The sequence below is a fragment of the Pongo pygmaeus genome, chromosome 2 (assembly GCF_028885625.2).
Source record: "Pongo pygmaeus isolate AG05252 chromosome 2, NHGRI_mPonPyg2-v2.0_pri, whole genome shotgun sequence".
Lineage (NCBI taxonomy): Eukaryota > Metazoa > Chordata > Mammalia > Primates > Hominidae > Pongo > Pongo pygmaeus.
In genome coordinates this window covers 98679819-98695683 of record NC_085930.1, presented here as the reverse complement: position 1 = coordinate 98695683, position 15865 = coordinate 98679819, and the positions used below count along the sequence as shown (strand labels likewise).

The 15865-nt window shown below is 43.5% G+C and overlaps 1 protein-coding gene across 1 annotated transcript in view; it reads left to right on the top strand.

The window, feature by feature from the left end:
* The window catches only part of CACNA2D3 (calcium voltage-gated channel auxiliary subunit alpha2delta 3), a 924385-nt gene that overhangs the window by 688779 nt on the left and 219741 nt on the right, over positions 1 to 15865 (top strand). Inside the window, exons 15-17 of the mRNA XM_054481187.2 lie at positions 2626 to 2697; positions 4035 to 4115; positions 11886 to 11960. Of these exons, the coding sequence (XP_054337162.2) occupies positions 2626 to 2697; positions 4035 to 4115; positions 11886 to 11960 (228 nt within the window). The remainder of the gene's footprint in view (positions 1 to 2625; positions 2698 to 4034; positions 4116 to 11885; positions 11961 to 15865) is intronic.

Genomic DNA, 15865 nt, shown 5'->3' with positions numbered 1-15865 from the left:
CTTGGTTCATGGCAACACTGTCAGCATCATCTCATAGTTAATATTTTTTGTTTATTATATTGATGAATTAAACTTGCTTACGTATTCTTTCACCCAAATTAGGATGCCCAAAATAATCACTTACATGATTACCATGTATATTATTAGTCATGGTTCTCTAGAGATAGCCTATAGAGCTAGAGATAGGCTGTACAAATAGGGTGGGGAGGAATTTAGTTTAAGGAATTGGGTTACACAATTGTGGGGCTGGCAAGTCTGAAATCTGCAAGGCAGGCAGTCTGGCATGCTGGAAATTGCAGCAAGAGTTGATGTTGCAGTCTTGAGTTTGAAGGCAGTCTACAGGCAGAATTCCTTCTTTTGAGGGGGGCCTTGTCTTTTCTCTTAAGGCCTTCAGTGGATTGGATGAGACCCACCCACATTATGGAGAATAATCTGCTTTACTGCTGATTAAATCTGCTTTACTATTGATTAAAATGTTAGTCACATCTAAAAAACACCTTCCCAACAACATCTAGACGGGCAGTTGCTCAAACAACTGAGCATGATGGCCTAGCCAAGCTGACACATAAAATTAACCATGTCACCATGAGTTCCCAGTCCTAGATAGACCAGGAGATTCTTGCTTCATTTTACTTGTCATGGAGGGATATAGGACTATCTTGATATCTATGTAAAACTAATAAAAGCATGGCCCCCTCCACCCCTGTTGGGAGTTTTTTTCCAACACCTGCCAGCTTTTCTTTAGCTGTCATGATTATTGATGGAAATGCAATGGAAAGGATTGCCCTATACGAATGCTTCTTGCATTTTAATATACATACGAATCATTAAAATAATTATTCACATTCAGAGTGTTTGGAATGGGGCCTGAGACTATTTCTAACAAGCACTTAGGTGCTACAGGTGCTGCTGTCCTGGGTACTACATTGTAAGTAGTGACACCCCACAGCTCTAATAATCTATTGGAAGAACAAGGCAAAAGAAAGACTAAGTTTAATGACCTTTACTCAAGAGACCAGCCAGTCAATGGGGGCTTCAAACGCTTAGATTTTAGGATCTTCTCTTTATAATGCCTCTTTCCAAGTAGATTGAGGGAGCAATGCCTGATTATTCTGTGGAACTAAAGCTATGGAAGAGAAGTGTCCAAATGTCAGAAAACACGCTAGGTTGAAGGTAGTGGATTCTAGTTCACAGATTGCTTCACTTGGGGCTTGAACAGGCTATGAAGCCAGAAGGACTTGCCTGGTCAATTTTGGTGCCTGTCAGCAGTGCCTCCAGCCTTAATCTCATTTTGGACTCTGCTACTTACTAGCTGTGTGACCTTGAAGGCAGAGGAAAGAAGCTGGCATCCTTTGAGCACTTCCATATGCCAGGTACCATGCTGGGCAGTTTTCTGTTTTGTCTTCATGGCAACAGTGCTGGGGAATAGTGGGCATTATTTCATATGAGCACATGGAGACTTCACTAGTGCAGTTAGGAAATATTCAGAGCTGAGATTTAGAACCAGATTTGTCTTGGGCCAAAGCCTACCATGTTCCAAGACTCTGTTTCCCTATTTGTTTGGGACAGAGTAGGGGTTCCTGCCTGTCTCCCAACACTGTGTAAAAAGCAGGTGCAATGGTGTGTCTCCATGTGTCTGTAACCCAATTGAGAGGTTTACAGACGTGGATCACATGCTGTATTTCAAGGGCCATTCTTTTTTTTTTCTTTTTTTTTTTCTTTTGGGAGGGAGTCTCGCTCTGTCACCCAGCCTGGAGTGCAGTGGTGCTATCTCGGCTCACTGCAAGCTCCGCTTCCCAGGTTCACGCCATTCTCCTGCCTCAGCCTCCCGAGTAGCTGGGACTACAGGCATCTGCCACCACACCCGGCTAATTTTTTGTATTTTAGTAGAGATGGGGTTTCACCATGTTAGCCAGGATGGTCTCAGTCTCCTGACCTCGTGATCTGCCTGCCTCGGCCTCCCAAAGTGCTGGGATTACAGATGTGAGCCACCATGCCTGTCCTCAAGGGCCATTCTTATAAGAAAAATGATTACCTTCTTCATCATGATTTTAGAAGTCAGATGATGAAGTTATTATTTAATTTTGTTTTTGTTTTATTTGTTTTCCATCTGGGACTGGCATTCAGAGACCCAGAGAGGTAAAACGGCCTTGACTGGCTACCTTGGGGAAAATAAATACTTCCAGATTCTGTTGTTTTCAGCAGGGGCAACTCACCAGACCCTTTGTGTGCATGCTTTCTGATCCTCAATATTTAGATTACGGAGAAGCACTCTTATGAAACATAAGTGTCTGGGAGGCAAAATAGTAAAATAAACCTGTGCTAATAAAATACAATGAATCAGGAAGACCCAAACAAGGTTCTATTTGAACCAAAGTGGCTGAAAGCAGAGAACAGATCTGCTGGAGTGACTAACGACAACTGATTTATTTCCCCAGCTGGGGCTGGGACTGTCCTCTGCAAATCCAGGAGACATTGTGCTCCACGCTCCACTAAAGGCTTGGGTGGGCACTGTTCCATCTCAACAGCCCCTGGTTTGGAAAGGACATGATTGTCAAGGGGGTGGCCTCCAGAACTGTGGTTTCCAGACCGTTCCCTGGTAACTGGCTTTTCTCTTCTATCCAGCTGACTGATGATCAGGGCCCCGTCCTGATGACCACTGTAGCCATGCCTGTGTTTAGTAAGCAGAACGAAACCGTGAGTACAGTGGCTGAGCCTCCTGCTTGATGCTAGGAGGGTGGTTTTCTCAGATCCCCTCTGACTCCAGCTCTGTTGACTTTTGATTTTTAAGCATAGGATGTAGGTCATTTTTCCTTATTGTTTGATCTTGCTGTTAGAATCACCACATCAAAAACAGATGAGAGGAACCCAGGCTGGCATCGTTTTAGAGTTCGCAACACCTTTCCAAAGTTTAAGTATTAGAGGACCAGAGGAGGAAAAGCCCCAGAGACCATCCGTGATTATGGTGCACCGACCACTCTCATTTATAGTTACCAGCCTTTTATTAGTTTCCTAGGGCTGTTAGGAACAAAGTGCCACAAACTGGGTGGCTTAAAAAAATAGAAATTTCTCCTCTCACAGTTATAGAGCCTAGAAGTCTGAAATCAAGATGTCGGCAGGGCCATGCTCCCTCTGAAGGTTCTAGGGAAGAATTTTTCCTTGCCTCTTTCAGCTTCTCGGGGCCCCTGGCATTCCTTGGCTTGTGGCAGTGTCACTTCAATCTCTGCCTCTGTTTTCATGTGGCCTGTTCCTCTTATATGTCTCTCTGTGTCCTTCCCTGTTGTAAGGAAATCAGTCATGAGATTTAGAGCCCACCCTAAATCCACGATGATTTCATCTCAAGATCCTTAACAATTGCATATGCAAAGATGCTATGTCCAAATAGTATTATATTCTGAGGTTCTGGGTGGACATGAACTTGTGGGGACACTGTTCAACCCACCACAGAGCCTTAAAAAAATGGCCTTTCTGACACTGAAAAGTTTTAGCAAATCACAATGGCTACATGCCTTGGAAAATGGGGCTCCAGAGGCCTATTCCTTCACCTTGGTCCTCAGTTGGTAAAAGTGTTAGGGTTATTATATATTTCTCTTGCTATTTAGACTCTCTCTCCTGGGCACCAGATGGCAGTGTAAATTGAGAAAGCAGTTAACGTGCTGTCTTTCCTGTAAAAAGCTTTCATAAGAGAAACTGGTGAATGTTTAGAGCCCTTAGCTGCTAAAACTCTTGTGTTTCTTCGAATCAGTGTTTAATTTTCAAGAGAGGAGAGGGAAGCTATTGTAGTATCTTGGTAGGAGTATGCACTGGGGACTGTAGTAGTTAATGGTTAGCCTGAGAAGCTCTCATTTTACCCAGTAACATTTTGGGTGGAGGGTAGGGGATAGAAGAGACTGTTCTTGGAGATATGGGTTAATCCTCAATCTGTATCAGTTTGGGGAAGGCACCAGGCAGATGGTATGTGACTTCTCATGAGATTCTATTTCTTTTGCCAAGTTAACTTACTGTTATTATAATTCAATGTTTATTTTCGACAGAGATCGAAGGGCATTCTCCTGGGAGTGGTTGGCACAGATGTCCCAGTGAAAGAACTTTTGAAGACCATCCCCAAATACAAGGTAATGAATGACCTGATCCCTGAAATCAAAGCAACAGAGATGCCTGGAGCCTTGTTTTCACAAAGTTCAGGCTTCAAACTCTACTTTGGAGCGATGTTTTTGCTCACTACTATTATAGCCTGTTAGCTTGTCTTTGTACCATCTGCACAGTTATTTAAAAGGTTTTTTTTTTTTATTATTTACAATGACTTGCTATTTTTCTTATTTACCTCCTCTAACCTCAGTTTAAAGAATCAATGTTATATCTTAAGTTTTGACGTGATCATTGAATTTTTCTGATACACACAGGATATCGACATGACTGGTTTGCCTTTTAAAAAGATAGTCCAGGCCGGGCACGGTGACTCATGCCTGTAATCCCAGCACTTTGGGAGGCCGAGGCGGGTGGATCATGAGGTCAGGAGATCGAGACCATCCTGGCTAACACGGTGAAACCCTGTCTCTACTAAAAATACAAAACAATTAGCCGGTCATGATGGCAGGCGCCTGTAGTCCCAGCTACTCGGGAGGCTGAGGCAGGAGAATGGCGTGAACCCGGGAGGCGGAGCTTGCAGTGAGCCGAAATCGTACCATTGCACTGCAGCCTGGGCGACAGAGTGAGACTCCGTCTCAAAAAAAAAAAAAAAAAAAAAAAAAAAAAATGTCCAGAGAGTTCTTAGACCCCATCCAGAAAACTCTCCTATTTCCTGGTGGGGACTCTTTGGAAAAACAAATCAAAAAGTGGGAGGGGGATGCCCTTGAGGCACAACCCAGGCACACAGCACTGCCCAAGAGTGCTCTGAATGTAGGCATGAGCATGTGCATGCCAGAGGCATCAGAGAGCAGCCCACACCAGATCTGGTTGATTCACTGGACAAAGGGCTCCACTGGCTGCACAGGGGCAAACACCACATCCACCCTCTCCTCCCCCAGCATCAAGCTGACCGGCTAGCTGGTCTCCATTTCTGGCCCACTCAGATTAACAAGGGTTCTCTTTGTCTCCATCTAAAGGGAGCCCAGGAATCAGGGATTATTGGCTGCCAGGGGCTTCTTTCTTAGCACCACCCTCCCTGATGTGCTGGGGCCTGATTCACCACAGCTGTGAGGGGGACCTGGGCTTTCCTGGGCCTCAGGTGGAGGCAGGCAGTGGTTAGAGCTTGACTCTGCAGGTTCCTGGCTACATCATTGATGAGGTGGATGTGGACAAGTCCCTCCAATCCTTGTTCCCCAGCTTCATCCACCAGGGCTTTTATAATTGGAGTTAAGTTCCCAGAGGCATGAAAGGACATTTCATTGATCCAAACCCACATAATAAATGTTGGAAACTGTAGTTCCTGAGAAACTGAAAGTCAAAGATGGAGATGAGGGAAGACTTTCAGGCCCCTAAATATAGTGGACTTTACTTTTGATGAAATGGCCAGACCTAGGTGTCCAGAACTGCTGGCTCAGTTTCAGAAAAGGCATCCCACCTGTAGAGAACATTTCCAAACAATTCTTGAGCCTCTTATTTCACATGAGGAGATTTAGAAACCTAAGCACCGGGCCACTACTTGGTACGTGTCCAATAAATCAAGAAAGAAGGAACATGACAAGGAACCAGTAACAATTATCCTTTGTGTCCATTTCTCCAAGCTTCCTCTACCAGGCAATGTGCAGTGCTCTTTATGGCATTGTCTTGCTTACTAAGTAGACATTACAGTCACCCCCATTTTATAGTTAAAGAAACTGAGGCATGGAAAGCTTAAATATCTTGCCAAATCTCACACCTTGCAAGCAGGAGAACCATGACTTTTTTTTTTCTTTTGAGACGGACTCTTGCTCTGTGGCCCAGGCTGGAGTACAGTGGCACCATCTCAGCTCACTGCAACCTCCACCTCCTGGGTTCAAGCGGTTCTCCTGCCTCAGCTTCCTAAATAGCTGGGATTACAGGTGCACGCCACCATGCCTGGCTAATTTTTGTCCTTTTAGTAGAGATGGGGTTTCACCATGTTGTTCAGGCTGGTCTTGAACTCCTGACTTCGTGATCCACCCGCCTCAGCCTCCCAAAGTGCTAGGATTACAGGCGTGAGCCACTGCAACCAGCCAAGAGCCATGGTTTTTTGTTTTTTCTTTTTTTTTCTTTTTTTTGTTTTTGAGACAGAGTCTCGCTCTGTCACCCGGGCTGGAGTGCAGTGGCGTGATCTCGGCTCACTGCAAGCTCCACCTCCCGGGTTCATGCCATTCTTCTGCCTCAGCCTCCCGACTAGCTGGGACTACAGGCACCCGCCACCACACCCGGCTAATTTTTTATATTTTTAGTAGAGACGGGGTTTCACCATGTTAGCCAGGATGGTCTCGATCTCCTGACCTCGTGATCCACCCACCTCAGCCTCCCAAAGTGCTGGGATTACAGGCATGAGCCACCGCACCCGGCCCCAAGAGCCATGATTTTAACCTCTGTAACCACAATGCTACCAAGAACAATAAGAGCAATGACAATCATAATAGTAATAGTTAAAATAAAATCATAATACTAACTAAAATACACTAAGACATTTATTGAACTTCTTACTATGTGGTTGGTGTCATCCAAAGTACTTTACATGCATTATTCCTATTGAATTCTTATTACATTCCCATGCAGTGGGGACGTTTTGGCCTCATTTTTACTTAAGGATGCTTGAAATAACTTTCTCAACATCATTTTGCTAGTAACAGATGAAGGAAACAAAGCATAACAAGGGAATAGAGGAAGAAAATCAGCTATAGAAAATTAATCAGCAGTGCTTGAAATGCAGGCATCTGTATTTTGTGCTTTTCCAAGGGTCAAGCTGGGAACCATTGACGTAGATATGGCATAGGTTAACCTAAAGCATCCTTCCCTCTGGTTCCCATACAGAGCCTTGTGAAAGGGGTGCGTGTCAGCCAGGGACAGCCACGGCCAAATGGGCCTCTCTCATCCAGGAGAGGAGAGCTCCAGGGAGCAGAGTTCAGGTCACACCTTGCCCTCCTGATTAACACCTTGTAAAGATGAGTCAGCTCTTGGCTCTTGGGGTTTTCCCAGAAGATAGAATTCTTTCTTTCTCTCTTAGCTTCATAGATTTTCCCACAAGCAATCAGACTTCCTGTAATTTTTATTGAGAATTCCAGACACCCCAGCAATAATTTCCAGACACCACGACCTCTGTTAACATAACGAGCCATTTTATAATTGGGTTCACTTCATTAGCTCAGTCTCTCCAGTTGGAAAGGAAGTGCCTCCTTTCCCCAGGCTGTTGGACCATGTGGCTTCTGGCCTCTAGGAGAACATGCCTCTGGTCCAGGGCCCCTTTGGCAAGCCCAAGTGCTGGAAGGCCTTGTGTCCGATCTGTTCTCCATTGCTCCATGGACATTAGAATGGACATTAGAGTGGACATTAGAATGGACAGGAAGACTGGTTCTATTTTGGATAAAACCAAAATTAGCGATTTCATCAGTGTATTGATTTGTGGCCAAAAACTAATGTTGGACTTTGTCATATAAGCTTTTAATTTGAGAGACTCATCCACAGAATGTGTTGTATTTTGAGATGTGGTCAGAGCTGCCCTTCCTTCGTCTACATTAGGATATAGCTATATGCCATCAATCAACACACAAAACATTCCGATGTTATTTTCTCAGAATGCCTTCCTGGGGAGGATTTTAACCAGTTTCTGAATATCAGGAAGACTTTCTCAGGTACAGGCTTAAGAAGGACTGGCTGTACATCTCCTGGAGCAAATTGGCTTCTCCTTTTCAGCTCGTTTTTAGTATTTACTTTAGTTGGAATTTTCAAGATGAACTAGTTAACATTTGAGTAAAGTGGCAAATGTCTTAAATACACAGACTGTAACTGAATGCCTACCGCATGCCTGACCTTGTGCTAGGGACTGTAGAAGTCAAAGGTAAGTGAGGTGGCCCCTTTCCCACAAAGAGCTCATTCTGATGGAGGAAGTACTGCCTCCAGTTACTGCTTTTTTCTTTTCTTTTCCCTTTTTTTTTTCTTTTTTTTTCTTTTCTTTTTTCTTTTTTTGAGACAGGGTCTGGCTCTGTCACCCAGGCTAGAGTACCGTGGCGCGATCTTGGCTCACTGCAACCTCTGCCTTCCAGGTTCAAGCAATTCTCCTGCCTCAGCTTCCAGAGTAACTGGGATTACAGGCACCCACCATCATGCCTGGCTGGTTTTTGTATTTTTAGTAGAGATGGGGTTTCACCATGTTGGCCAGGCTGGTCTTGAACCCCTAACCTGAAGTGATCTGCCAGCCTCAGCCTCCCAAAGTGCTGAGATTACAGGCCTGAGCCACCGCGCCCGACCACCTCCAGTTCTTTCTAGGACAAATCAGAGGAAGGAAAGAGAACTATCTAGGGTTGAGAGGCAGAAAAGTGAGAGTAGCTTTTTTTTTTTTTTTTTCTTTGAGCCTTACTCTGTTGCCCAGGCTGGAGTACAGTGGTGCAACCTCCACCTCCTGGGTTCAAGCGATTCTCCTGCCTCAGCGTCCCGAGTAGCTGGGATTACAGGTGCCTGCCACCATGCCTGGCTAAGTTTTGTATTTTTAGTAGAGACAGGGTTTCACCATGTTGGTCAGGCTGGTCTCGAACTCCTGACCTCAGGTGATCCACCCGCCTCAGCCTCTCAATCTGCTAGGATTACAGGCATGAGCTACTGTGCCCAGCCAAGTGTAGCATTTTTAGGTGCTAGGGTAAACATAGTGATGATGGTATGGAAAGGACAAAGCAAAGTGCAGGTCAGGAGAGCCTTTTTACAAGAGATGAGCTGAGGCTGAGCTTATAGCATGGGTGAGGATTAGCCACAGGGAGAGAGAAGGAGGGGTGCCTTGGGTAGCAGGCACTGTGCCAATAAAGGTCTGGCTGGGTGAGAAAATTGCAGGGGGATTGTTACTGCCGTGTGCCTTGAGTGGCAGTGAGTGGAGGGAGGCAGGGTTGAGTACTCAGGCAGGGGCCACACCCCAGGGAGACCTGATGAACAGGCCTGTGGCTCTGTCTTACATATGAAAGGGGTTGTTAGTGGCTGTTACAAAGGAAAGCAACGTGGTCAGAATTATCTTTGACTTGGATCAACGTGGAGGATGGTTTTGTTGGGGTCAAGCTCTGAGGTAGGAAGAGCAGTGAGGACCATTGTGGAAATCTATTGAATTAATATAGTAGTGGTACAGTTGGGTAGCAGGATGGAATTGGAGCAAACCTGGAGAAAAACATTAGTAGGATTTCATACTACTGATGCTGTAGTTTCTAACTGGGGAGTCTGTGTGGGTGGTGGTGCCGCCTACTGAGAGAGAGGAGGAGGAAGAACAGCTTTAGAAGAACTCCACTGTGACTGGGTGAGTCTGAGGTGCCAGAGCGATGGCCAAGAAGAGATGACCACTACCCTGTTGGATACTTGGTTTGCCACTGAAGGGGGAGACTGAGGCCAGAGCGTGGATCTGGGGAGCAACAACACCAGAGGTGGTCACTGCAGCTTATTGAGGGAGAGGAGAGCTAAGGCAGACAGTGGGTACTGGGGACAGAATCTTAGGGAAAATGAATACTTGAGGAATGGGTGAAGGACAAAGATCCTGTGAAAAGGAGAAAGCCCAGGAGTGTGGGACCTGGAAACTGAGGGAATAGTGTCGAGGAAGAGGAAGCAATGGGCTAAGAAAAGTAGGAAGATTTGTAGGAGAAAATCCTGTAGGGTTTGGCAATGAAGAGGCCCCTGGCCTATTTGGCATATTTGGTGGTGGAGGGAGGGCAAAGGCAGAGTGTAGTGGGTTGAGGCATGAAGGGGCAATAAGGAAACAGAGATGGCACTTGGCCAATGAATGCAGGACATTGGGATGGGAAGATGAGCTCAGCGTCTGCATTCTGGGGGAGGAAGCGGAGAGTTTAGCTAAGCTGTGTAGAATCTGCACTAAATGCAGTTTCTTTTATTGTTTCCCTACTTCCACCTTTTTCTCTTCTTTCCCTTCTCATCTCTCTATCCCAACCACCCCGCCATATATTTTTAACCGCATGATAGGACCTTTGCCCTCATGAAACTTACATTCTGGTAGGGGAGGCAGGCATGAAATAATCAAAAGTCCTGATTACTTATACTCTACCCCACAAATAATTGATTTTTATAATTTTGATAAGTACTATAAGAGTACAGGCATTAAGAGGAGTCCTGCCTTCTTTTGCGTATTGCTTCTCACAAGCAAAATAAGAAGAACCGAAGTAATGTACATTAGAAGGTGCTGAATACATGAGCTGACTATAAAATATTATTTGTTTTGTTTAATTTTGAGTTTGAATTCCCAATAAAATAGAATTTTTGCCTTTAATGGAGAAAGCCAAACTCTCAAGATTTTTTTTTGACCCCTCCAGTCCATCTGAAACTGAAACATAATAATGGTAATTAATGCAGTGTTGACTGTGTCTGACATTTTTCCAAGAGACAAGATGAAAGAGACGATATACATCTCAAAGGATAGGAAATCTCTGGTTTATCTTTCACAGCATAATGAAATATACTTTTATCATTAGAGTCAAGTAGAATCTTATTAAGACTTGCTGTGCAAGGTAACTCCAGGAGAAGACGTCTGTTGCCCTTGACTACCATGTGCATATTTGCTTTATGTAATGCAACGGAAACTTTTAATTGCCAGTGTTAAATTCTCTGAAGTTAATTTCACATCACCTTGACGTTAAGCTAACAAGCAGACAGGGTCATTCCTGGTTTGTAAACTGTGTTGTCTGGATCATTTAATAGTATCATATTCAAGAATGTGAGTGGCAGAGAATTTAAAGAAAATTAACAGTGGGGCTCAGAACTGTGAAATAACTCCTCAGGAAAAAAAATAGAGAATTTCTTTTTTCTTCTCCCCTTTCATTGCTCTGGCAAAACTGGGTTACATTTTCTTTCTTCAGAGAGACAGATCAGTATGGGTTTTATGCCAGAGGCCGTTTTAATACATGAATGATTTGTAGGTAAATTTATTGTAGCCAATGGGTGCAGTCAACTGTGTAATAGAAATATTGTCAAAAAGCTGGGATTATTATTTAAATAAGTGCAGTGTTAAATTTGATTACATACTTTTTAAAGCTAATAAAACATTTCATTGCTCACAAACTATTTCCCATAGTCCCATTTAGTCAGAAAACATAAATTAAGTGAGGCTCTGCATAGAAAATTACCCAGGCTTTGTGTTGATGGAAGCATGCATGGAAAAGCTAGGCAGCCACACAATTTGAAGATGAAAGGATATGAAAAGGGTTGCCAGGATCCTGTGTAGGCTGGGGCAGGGGGACACTTTATATTTGAAGAATTTTGGAAAATAACAGCCTAGGGGAGCACCAATTTGAGATGGCCCCTGTGGGCGTGGAATTATACGAAGTCTAGAAGTGAGGCAGCGTGGGGACCCCTCTTTCCTTATTACAGGCAGAGAGAAGACACCTGCATTGATAAAGTTCTGTACACTTGGACATAGGGTCTTTCCAGAAACAGTAGCCACTTTCTTGTTAAAAAAAAAAAAGTAATTGTTTTTGTTTTAAATAAATCAAAATAAAGCCCTTGGATGCCAATGTGGGGATGTGACATTTTAAATTGTGCTATTTGTTGAGCTTATCCTGTGACAGGTCTTCATTTCCACCAAATGTCAAGGATCAGTGCCTTGCATTCATTTTAATGAAATATTGTGCTGATAAGCGTTATGAATGACAAGCTAAAGCTGTAAATTACTAAATGCCGGGCTGCTTTATGCTTTGTGAATTCACCAGGGAGCAAGCTAATGAAGGTTTCTTTCTTGCTTCCTCTTACAGTTAGGGATTCACGGTTATGCCTTTGCAATCACAAATAATGGATATATCCTGACACATCCAGAACTCAGGCTGCTGGTAAGAGAAATTATGTACTTCTGCATTTCTCCTTTTATGATTTTAAAAGATTTCCTTCAATTCAACAATGATGACACTTTGCTGCAGTTTTGACTTTTAAAAAACTATTGAATTCATAGCATTGTAAAGATTGTTATAGAGTTTATAAACTGGTATTTGGACACATTATATATAAATAACATTGGATAAATATATTTACCATTATGCTTTTGTATAAAAAGCCATATATGTGTATATGCATTTATTTATTTATCTCACATCTGCTAACGTATGGAAAATTTTTTTAACTCTAGACAGCATGAAACCTATCATAATGGATCCCTTTATGTAATACGTGGACACTCATACTCCAGCTCTAGACCCACTTACTGCAAGTCTAATTTGACACAATAAATTAGACCCAAGATCCCTGGAAATTTATTACAATGGGATTTGCCCCCAAATTACATTGCCTAAGCCCAGTGTCTTGTGGATAGAAGCTATTCAACAGCTTTTTTGTTAAATCAAAGCAGCTGAGATTTTTCTCTATTTCCTGCCTATGTCATATCCAGTAGCATTGCTTGGTGAACTGATATGTAAACCACTTTCTTTCTCTCAGTATCATTTTTAACGTCTCTGAAGTGAGTAGGTTTAGGCCAAATCCAAAACAGCCCATGGTAGCATCAACCCACATCCCTGGGCAAGGCTGCCCTTGTGGCATTGGCCACAAGTTTGTCACCCCTGAACTAGTTGCAGTGTGTTGAAAAAAGGACATCCCTTTGGGTTTGTGTGTACTTATCTAATTTTTAAAGAAGGTATAGGATTATAAAGAGTAATGCAGTGAACACTGTTTTTTAAAGTTAAGAAAGTGTAGATTGTTTTCTTTAGCAATCAGCAAACACACACGTACCTATGTGCACACACACAAGTGCATACATACCCATCCACCCCACCCATCTTTTCCCATTCATCAGAATGAGAAAGTAGCAGCAGTGCCTGCTATGCAAATGTTTGTTGGCAAAGCATTGTGGGGACCAGTTCACTTCTCACTTGCATCATTGTTTAGAAACAGTTCATGTGAGAGCTCCATCATCATCCAACTTTGCTCTAATCGCCCTGGTATTAATGGAGTCATGACCACATCATGTGGATGCCATATGCATGCTTTAAGATGGGCCTTATGGTAATATTCAATTTCAACACTCTTTTTATCAGAAAAGGACTGAATTAACTAGTTGGCTAATTCCAAATGTAACTCAGAATTATTGAAAAGTCTGATTGAAAAAGCGGCTGTCTTTTTAAAGACATTTAAGTCCAAAAACATATTGAAGTTTAAAACTCTTAGCACATTACCCATCTCCAGGTTGCCCAGTTGGCATCATTTGTTGGAAGTAAGAGAAGTTACAAGTTTGTGTGACTGAGTTTGGGTTCCTAGTGTGTATTTATTCCAAATTGGAAAGGAACAGAGTCCATGAAACAGTCAAACCCAAATCTTCTACCAGTAAGTGGATTAATTTCCTATTTATCATTGCCTGTCATTTAAAGGAAAAATGAAATGGAATCAGATGTCAGAAGTACCAAGGTAGCATCCTTCTCTCTGTGGCAATGGAAATGATTAGCTGCCCGCCACACAGTGGACTCACAGTGTGAACTGGTCCCCACAGTGCTTTGCCAACAAACATTTGCCTAGCAGTCTTTTATATCTTCTGGCCCTGCAGCAAATGGTGTGTTTGTAAATAGTCCATCTGATGCACTCTCCAGAGCTGTGGCCACTGAGAGGGCAGCTGAAAGGCTCTTGGAAAAGCAGACCAACCCCATCAATGCTGTTCATCTCCTGAGAGTAGAGATACTTGTAAACACATGCCATTGCTGTTCTTCTGTTGACACACCGAAAGTGGTGGTGGTTGCTAGGATTTTGGCCACACCATACATGGAGTGGCCCAAACAAATGCCCCATATTCTATTTGTGAGAACCCAAACCATATGAACCATGTTGCGGCTGATCCATGACAACAACATAAGGAATGATCAAACCAGTTGGTCATCTATCCCATTCATCTGTCTCTCACCCTGAGGCCATCAGATACTTAGAAGAAGTTTAGGGTGATACCAACCATTAAGCATTACATGAATTAACCCATCTGAATGTGGTCAATAAGTGTATGTTGACTCTGACTTGAGTTCTGCATTTTCCTTCTGAGCAAAAGACACAGCAAAGTGGGAGGGACTCAATTCCAGCATCACACTGTGAATCTCAACTCCTAGTCCCACTACATCCACACTGTGTGACTTTGGGCAATCACACAGGCTCTCTGAGCTGCACTTTTCTCTTGTAATCCTGCCATAACCATAGTGCATAGATCGTAGCTTGTTGTAACAGTAAATGAGATAATGCAAGCAAAGGACGTGGTGCAGAAAAGCAGGCCCCAGAATATCTCAGAGGCAGTAGCGGTTATTTGGACATCTTGTTTGTGTTTATTTTCTATTGTTCTGTCCTCAGCTTCTGTAAAGGTTGGAAGAACATGGTGGTAATGGATGCTTAAAGAGGCAACCTAAAGAGCACTTTTTGATTATTCAGGTGATTCCGGTTTTTGTGATAGACATTGGGAAGGGATCGTGTACATACACCGTCAGTTTTCTTTTTGGTTCTATGGCAAGCTTGGCCAACTGTGGTCTAGAAGACAAGTAGACAACTTGTACTAGAGGTTCTGTGTGAGTCCTACCATATGAAGAAACCAAGGTTGGTTGTTTGTTTTAAAGGTAGCAATAAGAATAATACTAGCAGCCACAGTAGCTAAAGAATGATAGCTAAGAGTCAGCCGGCATGAATACCCGTGGCTCTGGCGTGCACAAGTTGTTTGTTCATCTCTGTTTTGTTCACTTATCCCTGCTTTCCCCCTCCTCCTTCCTTAACCACCAGCCCCCTCAGCACAGAGTAGGGACTCAGTAGATGAATAAGTGAAGGGATCCTCTAAAACCAGTTTCATTTTTACTTACTTTAGGTTCTTCTGGAGGTTGTAAATGACTTGTGAACTTACCTTGGAAATACAGTGTCTTCATGGAGCATAAATCCATCCTGGCCAGAGCTCTCAGGCATGGCTAGGAACAGCCAGCTGCTAGCAGCTTCTCTGGCTAGCTCAGGCAGGGAACCCTCATTCAAACTCCATTTGTCTCCTCCCAAGCCCAGCCATATACTCGAATCCTTATTACAAATGGACGATCCCCTTAGTTCTGGCCAAGGCTGCCAGATTAGCACAGTGAGTGTGAGTGTGCGGTTGTGGCCAGCATGGGGAGCACACAGCAAGCTGACTTAAAATAACTCCTATTCCCTCTCCATCTGCCATGGACTTTGTTTCGGCCCCTCCAGCCAGAGGACAGAGGTGAGTTTCTCTGAAGCACAGTACCAATATTTTTCTAATTTGTCCTATAAAATCTTTCCCCTGAACTTAATGTTTGGCTTGATTTTATCCAGTATTTTCTTTAATCTTGTGTGATTTGGGTGTGAATCATGAAGTGTCTCCAAGAACAGCTCAGACATTGGGGCCTTACTCAGCGGACTCACTCTGGTTTAACTGGCAAAGCTGCTGAAGCAATGCTTCTCTGCGATCTCTGGGCTCTCCTTAGTCCTCCTCCAAGGGTTTCTCAACCTCTCTGTCCTCGCCACCAGCTTGTGACTTCCTGATAGATTAACTGATGTTGGTTCAGCAAGCATTGCCCTTGTGCCTGGTGTGGCTCAGTCCTGTGTTAGACTGAAGACTGATAAAGTAATCTTCAAAGGGGCCGGGGGGCTGCAGCACAAATGGGGACAGACACCTATTCTCAAGGTGGGGAATGGAACAACAGCGCATCAAGAGTGATTAAATGCTCTTGATCTTGAGAAATGCTTTTTGAGTTGTTATGATGCTCCTGGAATGTTTGTTTGTTTA